The 17,724-nt window shown below is 42.2% G+C and overlaps 1 protein-coding gene and 1 long non-coding RNA gene across 3 annotated transcripts; one reads left to right on the forward strand and one right to left on the reverse strand.

Annotated features, from left to right (window-relative positions):
- Nucleotides 1-465: 465 nt before the first annotated feature.
- On the reverse strand, nt 466-16,979 carry IRF4 (interferon regulatory factor 4). Of its 2 annotated transcripts, none has more exons than XM_039869483.1 (9): nt 16,924-16,979; nt 15,321-15,588; nt 13,485-13,671; nt 12,534-12,622; nt 11,710-11,851; nt 9,454-9,561; nt 6,717-7,070; nt 3,548-3,660; nt 466-1,595 (listed from the first exon to the last, which is right to left on the reverse strand). In XM_039869483.1, the coding sequence occupies exons 2-9, from the start codon at nt 15,537-15,539 to the stop codon at nt 1,452-1,454; spliced, it is 1,356 nt and encodes a 451-aa protein (XP_039725417.1). In that variant the 5' UTR covers nt 15,540-15,588; nt 16,924-16,979; the 3' UTR covers nt 466-1,451. The 2 variants fall into 2 exon arrangements, with proteins under 2 accessions (XP_039725417.1, XP_039725416.1); XM_039869482.1 differs by having other exon boundaries at nt 11,710-11,854.
- Nucleotides 3,649-9,460, forward strand: LOC120607729 (uncharacterized). Its single transcript, XR_005654225.1, has 3 exons — nt 3,649-5,075; nt 6,418-6,516; nt 9,285-9,460. It is a non-coding gene; the product is annotated as an uncharacterized LOC120607729 (long non-coding RNA).
- Nucleotides 16,980-17,724: the final 745 nt, after the last annotated feature.

Raw genomic sequence — 17,724 nt, forward strand, 5'->3', positions numbered from 1 at the left:
ACCACAGTGAAATATCACCTCACACTGTTGGAATGGCTATTATCAAAAAGACAATAACAAATGCTGAGGAGGATGGGGGAGAAAAAGGAATCCTGTAGACTCTTCTGGTGGGAATGTAATTTGGTGCAGCCACTATAGAAAACAGTATGACAATTCCTCAAAAAAAATTAAGACTAGAACTACTATATGATCAAACAATTCCACTTCTAGGTATTTATCTGAAAAATATGAAAACACTAATTTGAAAAGATATATGCACCCCTATGTTCACTGCAGCATTATTTACAATAGCCAATCTATAGATGCAACCTAAGTGTCCATCAGTGGATGAACGGATAAAGAAGATGTGGTATATATACAAGGCAATATTATTCAGCCACTAAAAAGATGAAATCTTGCCTTCATGACGACACGGATGGACCTTGAGGGTATTACACTAAGTGAAATAAGTCAGACAGAGAAAGACAAATGCCATATGATTTCACCCATATGTGGAATCTAAAAACAAAAACAAACAAACAAAACAAAAACAAATTCATAGATAGATAGAACAGATTGGTGGTTATCAGAGAAGAAGGGGGTTGGGGAGGGCATGAAATGGGTGAAAAGATTCTATTGTGTTATGAAAGATGGTAACTAGACTTTTGAGGGTGATCACTTTGTAGTGCTTATGATGTTGAATTACAATGTTGTATACCTGAAACTTATATAATGTTATGTATCAATTTTACATCAATTGAAAAAGAAGGTACTACCCAAGGGTATCCCTAATGCTTTTTGGCTCAAGTAAATAGCAACAGAGTCTACAAACTGGCTCCAGGGATACCCACAGAGAGAAAGCAAACAGGGGCAGGGAAAGACAGGGTTTAGGAGCCTACCCTGAGGCGAGACCCAGGCCAGGTGGGGAGATGAGCCACTCCAAAGCTGTAGGCATCATGGCACAACCTCAGTCAAAGATTCCGTTGTCTTCTATAAGCAAGCATTTTCTATAACAACAACATCTCCTACATGTGTTAATCCATTTCTTTGTGGGCAGAGTAGCCTCAAATTTAGATTTTTACTTCCCTGAGAAATAATACAACACTTAAGTGCTTTTACCAATCTAGTTAGTGGTCAATACTGAACCATGAGTTTTCTCAGTCTTTAAGCAAGAAATAACCCACATCAAATTAAAGATAGCATTTCAGTAAATGTAAACACATCCTTTGGTTAATTTTCACAGTTATCATGGCAGTCTACAGAAAACTCTGAAGACCATCCTTCCTTTTGAAATAAGCTCATCTGTCAATTATATGGAGCTGATTTTCTACCCATATTCTTGCTGAGATTCTCAAGTGCTGAACTGAAGCTCCATTCCCAAGTTCCTCAAAAGAAAAAGAAGGGATTCGATCAGCTGTTCTTGTCAAAGTCAGATATTTACAATGAAACAAAATCACTCATCTTGATGTTTTTCATTCTTGGATGGAGGAGTGGCGAATAGATCTGTGGTAATCCTCTGGACTGCTAATGTGTTCAGGTAAATCATAGCCCCTTAGGAAATGTCCACTGTTTTGTTGAGCAAAATAATATAGTTGTCTGGCTAGTAGAGGTTCGACCTTTAATAAGAGATTTTAATAAGACATTACTAAGATATTGTTTTTAACATCCTGCCATCATTAAATAACTCTATATCTAAGGGTTCAGCTAAGTTAAGTACAAAGTTAGGTGCTATAACACACCAAAACATTTGGTGTTTGGAGCCTTCTGCAGAACTAATTCTTTGTTAGTCTTTCCACACACCAACCTCTAAACAGAATCTACTTAATTCTGGGTTTCAATTGAAGTAAAGTTAAAGATAATACTTTTAAATCATCTGCCACTTGAAATTTACATTTAACAGAATCTGAAGCAAATCAGGTAAAATAATGAAATTGAAAGGAAATTCAGTGTAATTTAGGTCAATTTTTCCACAACTGTAGTTTGACATCCTGAACAATTTACAATTCTGGGATAACCTAGATAATTCATGTTTCTAAACCAAAGAGAAAAGAAAAAGAAGCAAAATCAACAACAAAACTTCTAGTGTGGGAAAAGAAAAGTGAATTGATCACAAATTTATATAATTTGGTTATTGGCGTGGATCACATTCACCAAAAAAATTCAACTTTCAGCTTTTCCTGAATTTACAATATGTAAGAAAACTAAATGTTTTCAGTCAATTATGCTATTAAATTGAGCCTTTATGTTATTTGATATTTAGCAACTTAAGCATAACTCATATAAAGTACTTGAAATAAATTAAATCCATAATAAAAGGAGCAGAAATCCCTGGGTGCACATACATCCATTTTCCTTTTCTGCACAGTAGAACATGATTTCAGGGATCCTTGCCTGAGGAACCTATCCTTGCCTAACTTAGAGGAGAGTTAGTGCATCCAAAACCCTTAAAATCAGACTGTTGTTGGAGTTTATCGCCAGTTTCTGAAATATTATTTATCAATGCCAAGTTTATTTAGTCATTTCCAATCCTAGTTGTTAACAAAATATCAATTATTATATTAATAATTATATCAATCACTGGAGAGGATTCGTGAGAAAACTCTTCAGTCTTTGGGACTATATTTTTGTTTATTGGTTGGTTAGTTTTTGATTTTACAATCAACAAAGGGAGGGTTGTATGTTCAAGTTTAGGTAGTGGTTTACTTCAATTTTTAATAAGAAACATTATCAGAGCTAAAATATGACCTGAATTTTTACATCATTAGGTAAAATTTTTAACCTTTGCTGCTCATTATCTAGGCCCGTTAATAACTCTTAAAGGTATGTAGCAATGTAAAGTTTTAAAATTCAAAAATCCTAAGTATTCAAAATACTTTTTTTGTGGCAAATTAATGCTAAGTATTATCTATATATAGACTTTTTTTTCTTTCCTTTTTTATGAAAAAAAGATGTTTGCTTGCCAAGGTTGAACACATCTTAAACTCTGCTAGAGAACATTATGATGGTCTGATCTACTTGAATTCCTTGAAAGACAGCCTTCTCCAAATAAGACACGGCCCTTGGTTTTCAATAATTAAATAATTTCTAAAAATCCAGAAATAAAAGAGGATTTTGGAAATTTTTGGAGGAGACCTACAAAATACATAAGTCAATACAATAGCTTCCATTTGGGAAAAGATTCTCCATCAAGTGAAGATCAGCTGGACAACATTTTAAAAGCTATATTAAATGTGGAGAATTTTACAGGGCAACTTTTAGCATCAGTCCTTTTAAATCCTTATAAAATGAGAATATGACAATTTCCTTGAAAAATAAAAAAGATAGGACAGATGAAGCCCATGGTTGCAGGTTACCTCTTGTTAGTGATGAGTAGATCTCTAGGGCTGGGAATAGCACTAGGGGCTCTGGGCTGCACTCCCTACACTGTTCACTGGACCATGCTTCCTCTGTCACTATTTTCTTAGGTCACTTGACATTTACTTTTCATCTGAGACTTCTCTAAATGAGACCCTGCCCTTGATGATGAACAGAGAAACACTCAATCATTTGAATATGACTAAATACTCACGTGAGCAGTGATGAGCTTCCTTTGCCTCTGAGGATCTGGAAATTCTTCCCCAAAGCAGAGAGTTACCTGGAATCTTGGCAGGGAACGGCCATGGTGAGCAAATGCTTGCAGCTCTGGAGAAACCCCATGAGGAAAAAAAAAAAAAAAAGCTCAAAAATCCTCATCACTGAGTACATCAAGTTAAAGCAGGAAACAAAACCTCTCTATTGGTTCCAAAGACTAAAATAGGAATAAGTACTCTTTATTTCTCTAAGTGGAGTTCTTAGCTTTTAGACCCCAGATGCAAAATTGCATGTACATGTTTATATGTGTGCTTTTCCTGAGACGGCTTCAGGTTTCACTTAATTTTTTAAGTGGAAGGTTCCCTGCAGATATAGAAACTTACTTTGCAGCATTGAATCCAGGAGGATACAAAAGGTAGCAGAAAAGAGTAAAAGAGGAAGAAAAAAGAAAAGAAATGCAGCCATGCTTAGGCAAAAGAATAATTTATACAAAGAAGAAATTTTCTTTTTAAAAAAACAGAATTTTCTGACTTGTCCCAAGATTACTTAAAACCTCACCTCAAAACTGCTGAGCCCTCATAATCCGATATCTGTGTCACTCAGAACCACTATGTGACTCAAGTACCACAGAAAATGTTAGACTTTATCTTGGTGACTGGGCACCAGTTAGGGACAGCTGTAACCCACTTGGCACTAGAACCAATCTACGTGACTTTGAGCTGATTTCTTGCCTGTATTCTGAGACAGACGATGATTTGAGGTGAAAAAGTGTAGCAATGAAGCACTAGGGGACTCTACTTTTATGGATGTGTATATCCTGAAGCCATCACACCTACCCTAAGAAAGCAAAACAGATTGGAACACTGTTGGAAAGACACATGTTCAATCCCTGATGTGACCCATGTCCCCTTGCCCATATTCAAGATGACTCTTATGCCTCTAGGTGCTGCTATCCTTTCTGCTAGAGTTAAACGTCATGTCCACAAAAGAAACACGCTTACACAGTCTCTGCTACAATTTCTGCAGAACAGCACGGTCGCTGCATTTTTATCAGATCCACACCCTCAGGTTTTGCCCCTGGGGACTGTCCCTAGTAGTCTGCAAATCCTGAATGGGTAGATATCAAAGATTTCCACCATTCTCTTCAACTGAAGAAAAGTTTCTAGCTAACTCACTGTACTATTTGACTTCCTGCTATTTTTTCTCTTCCAGAATTCAAATCAGACCTAATCAACTTAGAATGTATAAAAGGCATTCACACTAAGGAGGTCTGAGCTAATCAGGGTGGTGAGTTGACACAATTCTCTGAAAAAGTCATGCCGCAAATGCTTCATAACATGAGAATGTTCTGTGGGAACTCTTGATTATGCACAAGCTGGTCTGCACAGCTTCAGTTTTTAAGTTCCTTGCACCTCAGTGAACACTTCAAGATAAGAGATTGCTGTGGACAAAAAGCATAGCTCTTGGTTACAGAAAAAGGAAAAAACCAAAACAACTCTTGCTCACTGTTAATCACCAAGTTCTAGGTAAGTGAATTCACAGCCCGAGAATGTTCACAACACACCATGCCTGCCCGCTTCTTGCCTGTATCCACTTTTTAATTCACTGTGATTGAAGCCTAACTTACAGTCTAGTTAGAATGGAAAAAGTCTACCTTCCTGAAACATGGATGGCGAGAGAAACCCAGAGAAACAAGTGCCATTTCCCTGGGGTTCCTTAATTAAAGCCTTAGCTTTAATTTGGTAGCTTCTGGATCCAAAGAGACCAAGATCCACAATCTCTGAGGCAATCCAAACCCAATGGGTTCTTTCAGACTCCATTGCAGAATATAAGGTGCAGACAGAGGCATCCCTCAGCAACTCTTGGCTCTTCCTCGGGCCCCTACTGTGGTCACCATGCTGGTCCCCAGGACAGACAGGACAGTCACAACACAGGATCAGAGGCAATTCTGCAGCTCAGTGACAGAGTGAATTTCTCACTGCAGTGCTGCCTAGGGAAACCAGAGACTCGGTTCTCCCTTTTCCTCTTGTCACACCTCTGTGGGAGGGTTAGTTACAGGGAGATATTTGTTTGGGGCCTCAAAAAAGAATTGGAATGAGCCTAACTGAATCTGGTTAACTTAAACCCAAAAGGCTAAGCAAATGTCAATGGGTGCCAGAGCACAGAGAAGTTTCATATTTTTATATTAAATGAATTGAATCAAGATGCATGTTCAGAGAAAGGAGAGGCACATGAAAACCCAAAGACATAAAGTGTTTCTATAGGGGCCACTTATAAAATAATAGGTTAAGGATAAGGTAGAGGAAGAATTTGCAGTTAACTGGCAGGTTAGAACAACTTTATCCCTTCTTGCCTGTATCCACTTTTTAATTCACTGTGATTGAAGCCTATAGTCTAGTTAGAATGGAAAGAAGCAACATCAATATAGACAGCTAAATGAAGCAGCATCAATATAGACAGCTAAATGAACTCTCTGGATGAAACTTCAACAATAACGTGGCCGGAGGTTTCACAAAAGCCAGCCCAGGCTAATTTAATTGTTATGAAATCAAAACTAGGAAGGCAAAACTTACTGGTTCTGGAAAATATAATTTGAAACACTCATATCATAATGATAGTTCAAAACCTTCTCATAATTTCCCTTTTGCAAAATCAGTTCAACACACTCTATCCTTGGTTCCTCCTGTCAGAGGGTATTTGCATAAGGATAACACATCTCATAACCAAGAATGTTAACAATACACTTCTAACATTTACAATTTTCTTAAGAACTTAAAAAAGCTGAAACATCAACATATATGCTTGCTGAGATCATATCACCAATATAACATAAACTTTATTAGTAGGTGACTATTTGTTGAATTCCAGAATGTCAAGTCATCAGCCTGAAGCACAGTTACCTTGAGCAATCCTCCTCCCTCTTCACACTCCTCAGCTGATGGAGAGGAGCAGTTAGTAAAAGGAGAGGTAAGATGTGAACCAAACAAGAAATCTATTCTGGGATCATGCTTGGTGGGCTCAGGTGTTAACAGAAGGAATACCTATGCCCGGGGCAGGAGTGACCTATTGTTTTTGACCACTGTGGTAGACATGCTATCATCACCTTATCTCTGTGTAAGGCTCGCAGGTATGGGCACTACATTCTAATCAATAATTAGGTACATTACCTGATAAAAACTGCTGTGTGTCAAAGAGCTTGCAGGTCTGGTCTCTCTCTAGTTTGTTGGGCCGGTCGTTGCACAGTGCCAAGGGCCCATCCCAGTAGATCCTGCTCTGGCACAGTCTTTTGGCATAAAGTCCATCAGGAGCCATCCAGAGGACCACGCCCCTTTCTAGGTGGCTCAGCAGTTTCTCAATGTTTTTCCTCTGGCCATTGTCCTCTGGATAGGGGAAGAGGACCTGGTCCAGGTTACTGGCATCATAAGTGTGCCCATGGGAGATCCGACAACCTTCAGGGCTGGCCGTGGTCAACTCTTTCACCAGGATTTCCCGGTAGTATAAGCATATGTGGAGCCGGCAGTCTGAAATCACAGAACTTCGGGGTCAGTGCTATGGGAACAAGGATCATTGCATACCCATGAGGATGCCAAACTACTAGCCAGAACAAAGAGGATTTAGTGAGACACCGGTGTCCCAAGATGCTCCATAGAAAGTAAAAAGTTCCAGGGTCAAGGAAGTCTAGAAAATGCTGCATGCCTTTATCTCCCTCCTGGAGATTCACAAACAATGATAGATATAAGAGAAGTCCCACAAGAAATCAATTTGATGTTGTCTGACTCCGCATATTGCAAATTTATGTGACCATGGGTTATTTGGGGGTGAGGTGGGGAGCATAACTTTCCTTAGTTTTCTGCAAAATATATTTGACTTGTATTAGAGAGTACCACTGTTGAGAACTTCCTAGTTTTTTTTTTTTCCTTTGGTGATGGTGGTACTAGTGATGACAATACATGTCTAAAATACTAAGTCATACACCACTGAACAAAAATTTATCTTTAAGCATGGCAATCAGTTTTGATATTAAAGGAAGTAGACCTAAGATTAATTTCTACTAGCAAAGAGAATATAATAATGTTTCAGAAAAAAAAGCAAATATGCCCACACATCTGAAACTACCCTAAAATATCAATATGATGTTATTTAAGTAAAAAAGAAAATAATTATATATCTATGCATGTGCACATTGAAGTTTTAAGAATGCTAAGCACTAAGGCCTTATCGGTGGAGATACTGGGTGGTGGAAATATGGTGTTTTTATTTTCCATTTTTGCTTGTCTGATTTTTTAAATTAATTTTTACACTGTGTATGCAATACTTATATAATAAAATCTATTAATGTGGAAAGAAATGAATCAATGAGATAAATGTTCTGAGAGTAAAGTCTACTGAAATTCTACTAGGTTATGTGTTTAAGTTAACTCTAAAACTGTGCTTTCTAAAACATTTAAGAAGATAAATTCATTTATGAAATTTTATGACCCACAGACGGAAAGGACCAAGCTAAGTTTGCAAAGGGCCCCTTAAGTGAAATGCAAAAGGGCTTCATGGCTAGGCAATTGGTAACTGCGTGGATTTAAAAATGAATGGGAATTGCAGTTCTCTAATAAATGTGCTCAAGGTGATAATTAATCTGCATTATGCATACCAAAAACAGAAACCCACAAAACCCTCTTATTCCTCAATGGCAGGTTTTGAGACTTAACCCACATACTGTCTCAATTCTCCACTTCAATTTCTGCCACTGCAAACAGTGGGTGAGAGCTAGCTCAGATGGTGTACCCTGATGAGAGTGGGAGTTGGCCATTAGAGGTGACTTGCAGGGCAGGTTTCATTTCATTTAATGTCATCAGAAATCACGAGGTCACAGGGATATAAATAGCTGTTTATTTCCTACTCTTTAGTAACCCACACAAATCTTAGGTGCTTAAGAAAAGGGTTTGAAAGTTTCTGAAAACAAACACAAGCCTTTCTGCTTAGAAAATTTCCTCCCCTCTATCACTCAGGAGCATCTTCGGCAGTAGCCTCATTCATAACTTTGGAACTGAAAAGAACTAAATGATAAAAACTCCAGCTCCCCTGGAAGCGAGAAGGGTGCCCACAACTCTTGTTTCCTTGTAACCTTGAGAATTTAATTTATATTTTCTATTACTGATTTTTAAAGAAGCTGGGGAGGGGAGGGGCTAGGTGAGAATTAGGGAACTTAAGTTATTCATTTTTAATATAAATACAAATCCCACTTTTAAACAATTCAAAACATTATCTAAAAATAAATACGCATATGTCATATGTGTTTAGTATACCTTAAAAAAGGAAAGATCTCCAAGGTGCCAAAATTCTTTTAGAAATGGAACTTTAAAAATCATATTTAATCCATAATCTTTTGCAAGACATATGAGGAAGACCACAATACACATTGGAATGCAATGAAGGCAAGGAAGCCAGAACTAATGTTCCCAGGAAGCTGATGAGGAAAACCCATTTGTGGCTCAACCTTGGAAGAATGATCAGCTTTTCAAAATGAGAAGCTCTTTTCTAGAGAAATTATACTACATTGTGAGAGCGTTAGCTGAAGAGGGGCCCTTGGTAAATGAAACTGGAGTGTTTGCATATTCTTGGAAATTCAGATAGATGTCAATGAAAACTTAAAATTACTTAACCAGTATGTAGAATTGCATCACAATCATAAGCTGGTTTTTCAATGCTAACTTTTCTAATGGTGATCCTCATTCACACAGGTGGAAAGTAAGATGTGTCCACGTTTACTCCAGGTACCAGCTGGAGGAAAGCGAGTGTCTACAGGCTGTGCTCACCAAGAGACCTATCAGATCCACCCAAAGGTGAAGGTAGAGCACTGCAGAGGCTAGCCTCCAGTGAGTGCCTTCAGTCCCCGAACGCCACACTCACCTGAAAGTGCCAAAGCTTCGGCGGACCTTATGCTTGGCTCTATGGGGATTCCAGGGGCCTGGGACTCAGATGGGGCACAAGCATAAAAGGTTCCTGTCACCTGGCAACCTGTATTTGCAAATAAAAATCAGATGATGTCTAAACAGAGTCCTCCACACATAGGGAGGCAACTTCTCCCTGAGTATGGCTGCTTAGCCCCTGGCAGGTACACCAACCCTGAGAGGGAAGGGCTTCTGGCCAGCCCTTCAGAGCTAACCACTGGCTCTCTCTAGAGGTAAAGACAAGCTGAAGTCCAATAAGAAAAACCAAAGTCGAGGGAAGGAGCCTTTTCATAGCTTTGGAAGGAAACTTGGAACTCTCCTTCTGTAATTTTCCCTTCTTCCCTCTCTCCCTCCAGCCAGCCTGCCTGCCCATTACTAGTGTGTGTGTGCGTGTGTGGTGAGAACATTTAAGGTCTATTCTCTTAGCAGCTTTTCATATATTAGAGTATTAACTACAGTCACCTAGCTGGGCATTAGATCCCCAGAACTTATTCATCTTATTATTGGAAGTTTGTACCCTTTGACTAACATCCTTCCATAACTGATAAACAAGGAAACTGAGACTTAGAGAGATGAAGTGATTTACCCCATTCACACAGCAAGTTCACAACAGAGCTGTGAGCTCAGGTCTACATGAGTTTTCATGCCAAAGAACCCAATTAAAAACTTACAAATTATTTATGTTTGTTTAACTTGCTACCTCTGAGTTCAGGGGAAAACTGAACCATGACTCCTGGCAGCACAGTGCTGTGTGTTGCATTAAACATTAATAGAGAAAGACCATATAACAGAAACTAATTTTTCTGGCACTTTAATTAATCTGGTCACCTATGTTTCAAAATACATCTGCCTATTTCATCTTTTTGCACAGGTCTAGGTATTGTCTCTTTATTAAGGTTATTAGTTCAATAGAGCCTGATATATTAGACACAGGTCTAAATTTCAAAAACCAGTTAAATGTTAGCTAATTCCTCCACTATGCTATGGAAAACCAATCTTTGCTGCAAATCATTCTTGAAAAGCTAAAAAACTGAATTCTGAGCTTTTTTTTTGTAAACATGTGACTAAATACAAATGTTACACAATGGTGTACTTCTAAGAGTGACCTGGATATGACTGGAAAAAGGGAAACAGACCAAATTGTAAAGGAGCAAATATTCCTAAAACATACAAAAGAATCTATGTGTTGACCTTTCTCAGGATTTCTATTTAAATAACTCAAAAGTTCTAAAAGCTTATGTTTTGCCGTATTAAATATATCATGTGAAATTTTCTCTTCTTTTAGCTTCTGCTAAAAGATCTCATCTTGATGTCCGGGGAACTCCTTCCTACAGGCGTGGAACCACATCTAACCCAGAATGAGCAGAGCTCTTTGGGATCCAACACCAGCACTAGGCATCCTGTGGAGATTTTTTGTTACTTTTTTTTTTTTCATAGTATTTATTCATTCCTTTTTCGTCACCTCTAATCCCAAGAATTACAATGGGCATACCATTGTTTAAGAGAAATATACTAGCTCAATAATCTCCTGGTGTCCTTATAGAGGGAGGGGTTGGGTACAGCTGTAGTCAACCTGTTTTACAGATGTGTAGACAGAAATAGACCAGAGAGATTATGTGGCTCTCAGTCAACATTAATGGACACTCTAGGAGGGGAGACAGAGACAGCTAAAATCTATTTTTTGCTAAAGAGTAAAAATAAAACAAGATTACTCAAGGAGGATGGAAAATGTTAACCTATTGAACAAATAATTTAAAAAACATAGGCAACAAGTTTGACATCTGACATCCCTTGTCTTAAGTGGAAGGCTGGGCTTTGGGTTAGATCTGAAACTGAATTCTAGACCCTTACTTTCACAGGGTACATTCTGTGAATTTGCTTCTACAAAAGATAGAGCAGTTTTTAGCTACCTGCAGTGATCTCTGTGATGTTTAAATAAGATCTAACATAAGGTAGTTATGAGCATAGGACCTGGCACACAGTAGGCTAGGCGTGAGTAAACCTTGACATCTTTCCTCTGAGAACCCTACCATCCCACAGGAAAACAGAAGCCTCTCCTTCACTGTATATGAGGTCCTTCTCAGCAGCTTTGGGAAGGGGAAAGAGCTGTGGTACTGGCCAGTAGGACAGATCAGGAGAGACCAGGGCCCTTAGTCCAGGTTTGCTCTGCTGGGTTAGTGGCAGCCATAGGAACCAGCCCCAGCACAGTCCTTACCATTTTCACAAGCCGGGCCTTGCCAGTGGTGGCTTCGGGGTCCAAATGTCACAGGACATTGATATGGGATTTCGGGGTGTGGCTGATCAGGGACGTACTCCCTCCAGCTTCGGTCGTGGGATGGCATCATGTAGTTATGAACCTGCTAAAGGAACAAAAGAGAGGAGTTGAGATGAAAGCAACTAGTTCAGAAGAGGACAGTTGTTTGGCATTGGGAAAGGGGAGCAGATTATTTTATGTCTTCCCAAAATCCTCAGGGAGTTTGGCTGGTAGCCAAATCATTTTAACATCTGAAAGACTTTGGAGTGAATGGCTCATCACGCTAGGTGAAAACTAGCCATAAAGAATAAAAAAGCACAATGGAGTCAGTGTGTAATGATTTATGTAAAGCTTCATCATATGGCTAAACCTGGCACCAAAAGTACTGTAAGAAAATTTGCCTTCTTTTCCCCACCAAAGCGAGTACAACAGAGATGTAATTCACACCAGAAAAATCTAAAGAGATCAGCTGCCCTGTGGTTTCACATGATAAAGTACTACTTCCAAAATCTTCAACTTCCACAATAGGCCTGTTTCCCAGAAGATTTCAGAATCAGTAGTAGAAGTCTATACCAATAGACAGACATACCACCTCTCTCCTACTTAAAACTAACACTGATAGCATCATCAGGTGAAAAGTGAGCCATTCATTTAATGACTAGTGATTTAATTTGGCTGCTTGACTAATAGCAAAAATGAAGTCATGCTGTTTTTGTTTGTGTGTTTTTCCCATTGTGTGGCCTCACACAGACTCAGCCTTCCCTTCTGGAAGCCCTGCACCATACCTGAGCGGGGAGTGAGGTATAGGGAGTTGTCATGGTGTAGGGGTGGCTCATGGTCATCTGTGAGTCCTCCAGGGTGATCTGCTTTGCTCCTATGTGTTTACACAAAAGGGAAACGGCACAGTGTGAAAAAAAGGAACTGACATAACTAAACGTCAAATCTGAGAAAAATATGAGGATTTAATTCCTAGAATGCATAGCTCAATGTTGACAAATAAGGCATTTTTAGGCAATTCTCTTGTTCGTTCCATTAAACTGATTTCTACAAGGTCCAACTTATGGCGGACAGGTAGAGAAATGACATGCTGTGTGTGAATGAGCCTTGTGACATAAAGAGCCCCATCAGCAAAATGTCTGCAATGAGGTCACCTGTATTGTTTGTTTAAAATGGAGATTCTTGGACTCTACTCTGACACACTGATCAGACCCTTGGAAAGAGGGAATCTGAATTTCAATAAGCATCGCAGCTGATGACTAAAAAAGTTGACATTTTTATTACTATAAATAGTAACAATATATAGATATATGTATGCTTCCTTTCTATAAAATGGTGAATTATGAAAGATTAGTAGATAAGTAAAGCTTTAAACAAGTTTTCCTTTTTTTTTTTTGAAATTTGACCTACATCTTAATAGAACTAGCTGGAAAACACACACATGTGCACAAAACAGATGCACACACATATGTGCACACATACAGGCAGAAAACTGAAGTCTGAGAAAGTATTCTACACTAATACCACAAGTGTTTCAATTTATGACCCAGAGAACTTGGACAATGAGCCTGCTGGGCTTGAACATGAGGCAGATGGCAGGCAGGCTATAAAAAATAAATAAATGAATGAATGAATGAATGAATGAATGAATAAATAAATAAGTGAGCCTTAGAGTCAAATTACAGTGTTATAAGTGTCAGACTGCCAATATTCTGTGACCCAAACCCTGAAAGTCCCACCTTTTTTGGCTCCCTCAGGAACAATCCTGTATACTTTGTAGGGGTCTGAGATGTCCAGCTGGCTCCTCTCAACCAGTTCTTCAAAGTCATTGCTTTTGTTCAAAGCACATCGTAAACGCGTCTTCCAGGTAGGAGGGTCTGGCTTATCAATGCCTTCTCGGAACTTTCCTTTAAATAGTGCCCAAGCCTGGTAAGAAAGAAGAAGGGAAAAGTTTAAAATACAGGTCTTTTTAAAAAGGATCTGGGAATTGTGTTTCTAAAGAAAAGAGGGGTACTTACTTAGGTCCTTCAAATTTACACTGTTGCTCAAAATATAGGACAAAAATATACCAGGTGTCCTCTATGTAAAATACTGTTTGTCACCTGGGTCTCATTACTGAGTTGAAGACAAGTGGTTTGAACATTCTCTAAGTAATTGTAAAAGGTGAGTAAAACGTGAAGGAAAAAGGCCCTGCCTACCCAGTTCCTGAAGCGGATTTGACTGGAACTAGGGACAGAGCTGTGGGATGAGCTGTAACTCACAAAGTACCTCTGGATGGCCAGTCTGAGGTATTCTGAGAGCAAATTCCCTGAGAAAGTCCTCTTTGCCTTTTCTGCCCACAGGTGGTGGGGCTGGGTCTTAATGCACAGTTCATTGTGTAGACTCTCTAGGGGAAAATGATCACAACAGGGACACACACACAGAGGGCGAGAGAGGAAGATCCAGAGAGAGGCCCAAAATAGAGATCCTGAGAGGCAAAGAGAGGAGGAGAAAGAGAGAGAAATCCAAATGAGGATTGAAGGAGGGGGGAGAGATGGCGCTATGCCACATTTGTTGTTAAGAATTGTTGTTGTTGAAATAAGGTTGTTGTTGTTGTTGTTGTTGTTTGTAAGTCATTGTTGTTGTTGTTGTTGTTGTTGTTGTTGTTGTTGTTGTTGTTTGTTTGTTGTTGTTGTTGTTGTTAAGAGAAAGAGGAAAGAGAGCAGCATTGTTTGTTGTTGTTGTTGTTGTTGTTGTTGTTGTTGTTGTTGTTGTTGCTTTGGTTGTTGTTGTTGTTGTTTGTTTGAAAGAAACCCGGAAATGAAGAGAGAAAATTGGAAGAGAAAGAAAGAGAAAGAAACGGAAGGAAGGAAGGAAGGGAGAGAGGGAGGGAAAGAATGAGAAACCTAGAGAAAATTTTCCAGAGAGATTTGGAAAGAGGGAGTCAGACAAACAGAAACAAAATAAAGAAGGAGAATCACAGATGGGAGGTCTCAAAGAGAACTGGAAGGAGAAAGTATGTGCGCCGGAGAATGAACCAAAGGGGAAAATTTATATATAGAATCTCCAGAAGAGACCCCCCTCTCCCCCGCCCTTAGAGAAAAATAGCGACAGAGACACACGTTGATCAAAGGAGGCCAGGAGGGCTCCAGAGGCACAGAAAGAGGCTCGGACGAAAACAGAGGAACTCACAGAAACCCAACCAAGAACACTCAAGCCAGTGTCCTGGGACTGCCGCTTCTCCCCTGGCAGAGCCTCAAGGCACTTCCCTGCTGCTGGGGCCTTTTGATTCCCTGGGTGTTGCTTACACCACTCGTTCAGAATTGAGATCCAGTTCTCCCGTTTGTGAAATCACTAGAGAAGCTGAAACTTCTCTCCTCCCATGGCTTCCGCTGATCGCCACCTGATGCTACGCGGCTGCCCGCCCTGCCGGGTCCACCCCACGCCCGTCGGTAGCGTGCGATCCCCTCCACTCTGAGAACCACGCGGTGCGCCAGGAGCGGACTGGGCTCACTGCGGAATCGCGGTTCGGGACCCGCCGGGATCTCTGGGGCCCTCCCCGGATACAGACCGCGGGCTCCCCACGTGCGTGTCACCTTGAAGAGGGCGGCGTCCTCCTCACGGTTGTAGTCCTGCTTGCCCGCGTGCTTCCAGGGGATGCGAAAGATGCTCTTCTCCTCGTTCTCCCACACCAGCCCTGGATACTTGCCACTGTCGATCTGGTCGATCAGCCACTGGCGGAGTTTCCCATTGCCACAGCTCACAGAGCTCATGCCGAACTCTCCGCCTCGGCCTCCACTGCCCTCTAAGTTCATGCTCAGCACACAGACTGCGGCCCTCTCGCGCCTCCGGCACTCGTCTGCCCTGCAGGGGACAGGAGAGCCGCTCTTAAGCCACCATGGTACAGGGCTTGGGGCTTCCAGTCCCAAACCAACTCTGGCAATGACCACGAGGCCCGGAAGTCTCCGAGGCAGCGAGGCGCGCGCTAAGGAGTCATTGTCATCAAAGGTCTCATTGAGAAGACATCTTCTTAGCTGGCCGGGGCTCGTACTCTTGACGTGCATGGTTCTGCCGCCTCCCGAGCGCACCCTCCACAGAGTCTGTCTTCCTACCTCAGTTTCTGGACTCTTGGATTTTGTTACGCGCCTCACAGCTCAGACACAGCTCAGATACACAACTGCCTTTGCGTACACTCCAAAATCCAGCCACTACCATTCTTGGCACTCCGTTTGCATACTCACTCGTAATTCCTGCTCCTCTTTGGCCATCCCCAAGCTATTATCAGTCAATTTTTCCCTTTATTGTTAGTTTTCACTCTTTCCCCCTCCCCAATTTACACTCCCTTGGTGGCCCCCGCGCGCCAATCTTGTACGCGGGCACGACTGCAGTTGGGGTGTTCCAGATACTCAGCACCCAGAAACTCCTCTCCCGGCCTTCTCGCGCACCCACACTCTTTGTCCCAAGAATACTCCTGAGCCCTCGCCACCTATGATCAAGTGAGTGCTAGCAGCAACAAGCGGCAGTGTCCCGGCCCTTGTCGCTGAGCGCAGCATCCAAGTAGCAGGATATTCAGCCGCGCGGAGCTTCAGCCAGACCCTGGAGGCCTGCGAAGGGAAGCGGAGGCGGGGAGGGTGCTAGGAACGGCGAGGGACCGCGGAGGGGTTAAGGCAGCAGAGCGCAGGCCTCAGTGGCCCAAATTTGGAGCTCTTCCTCCTCCACTGCCAGCCAGGGAGCCACGCGCCGGAGGCCGCGGTGAGTTTGGGCCTCTTACGACCCAGCAGCAGAAGGAGCCTCTGGAATAAGGGGATGTCCCCTGCGGGAAAGCCTGCCGCCCAGTGTAGGTCCCTTCCACGGCCCCGTCTCGGCCACTCCAGAGGGCCTGACAGTCTTGTTCTCCCATCTGGTCCAGTGTGTACTCGCCCCGCACCCACAGAGTGGTGGGGACACGGGAGAGGAGAGTGCCCGCAGAGATGCTGGGGCAGTGCCCAGGGGCCCCTCCACAGAGCCCAAACAAAGGCCTCGGGCCCTGAGCAGACAGAGTGGGAGTCGAAGCTCCCTCAAGGGGCGTGCTCCCTGCGGGTTACGAAGTTGGGGTCTCCTGCGCTGCCCTTGAGTTGGTCCCTGGGACCTCTGGTCTTGCGCTCCGGTTTCTGTCGTGCCAACCTCATATCTATACTCCTGCTGGACTACAGGTCTTACCTTGCCTCCGACTGGGAGCTGAGGGCAGCGGTGGATCCCAAGTTCAAGTGGTGAAACTAAGACTCAGAGGTGGGAAAGAGGAACTTTTATAGCGCTTAAAAGCCGCGCTGGAGGCGGAGCCTGAGGCGGGGCGGGGCCTGTTGCGCCCGAGGGGGGCAGGGAGGAGCGCTGAGTGCTGAGTGGAGAGCCCCGCAGGCAAATCCCCGCTCATGAGCTTGGTGGAGCGGGTGTTTGAGGGTCTGCCGCCCCCAGGCTGGGGACTCTGGTTCTCTCTGCCATCCGCCTCGCGCTGCGACAAGCTGGCGTTGCTCGAGTCTGGAACGCATAGCCTCAGAGACCCTCACTCGCGGTAGTTTCCTGCGAAGGGCAAGGCGAGAAATAGGGACCTCGCCTCTGAACCAGGACCTGCGGGAGGCCGGTCGATAACTAGTAACAGCTAAACAACAGCTATGTGGTTAGGGCTGGAAGTGGCGGCCGGGTAGGAGCGGGAATCTGGTGCGAAGGGGACTACGCTTGCAGAGCGTGTAACCAAAGACAAGAATTGTCCATATGGAAGAACTAACCGTGTGTTTGCGGGGGCGGGGGGACATCTTTGGCTGTCCCTCTGCAGTGTTTAGAGAACATCATACCATTAAAAAGAAAAAAGGAAATGGCCCGGATCTCTTGAGTTGTGAACTGTGGTTCAAATACTGTCTACATGTTTGAAATGCTTACATGCTTTTGCACCTACTAAACTGGTGAATTGAGGTGACTCAGAGAGACGATGCGTAGACCCCAAAATTACAATTTTGACATGAAAGA

This window comes from Pteropus medius, unplaced genomic scaffold (assembly GCF_902729225.1).
Source record: "Pteropus medius unplaced genomic scaffold, Ma_sr-lr_union100, whole genome shotgun sequence".
Lineage (NCBI taxonomy): Eukaryota > Metazoa > Chordata > Mammalia > Chiroptera > Pteropodidae > Pteropus > Pteropus medius.

What these genes read in the sequence shown, in the direction of transcription:
- IRF4 (XM_039869482.1), bottom strand. Translation starts at nt 15,539, where the DNA reads ATGAACTTAGAGGGCAGTGGAGGCCGAGGCGGAGAGTTCGGCATGAGC. An exon ending in CGAAGCTTTGGCACTTTCAG is followed by an intron (nt 7,071 to 9,453) that starts GTGAGTGTGGCG and finishes CTGTGATTTCAG; the next exon opens with ACTGCCGGCTCCACATATGC. An exon ending in CACACAGCAGTTTTTATCAG is followed by an intron (nt 3,661 to 6,716) that starts GTAATGTACCTA and finishes GGGTTTCTCCAG; the next exon opens with AGCTGCAAGCATTTGCTCAC.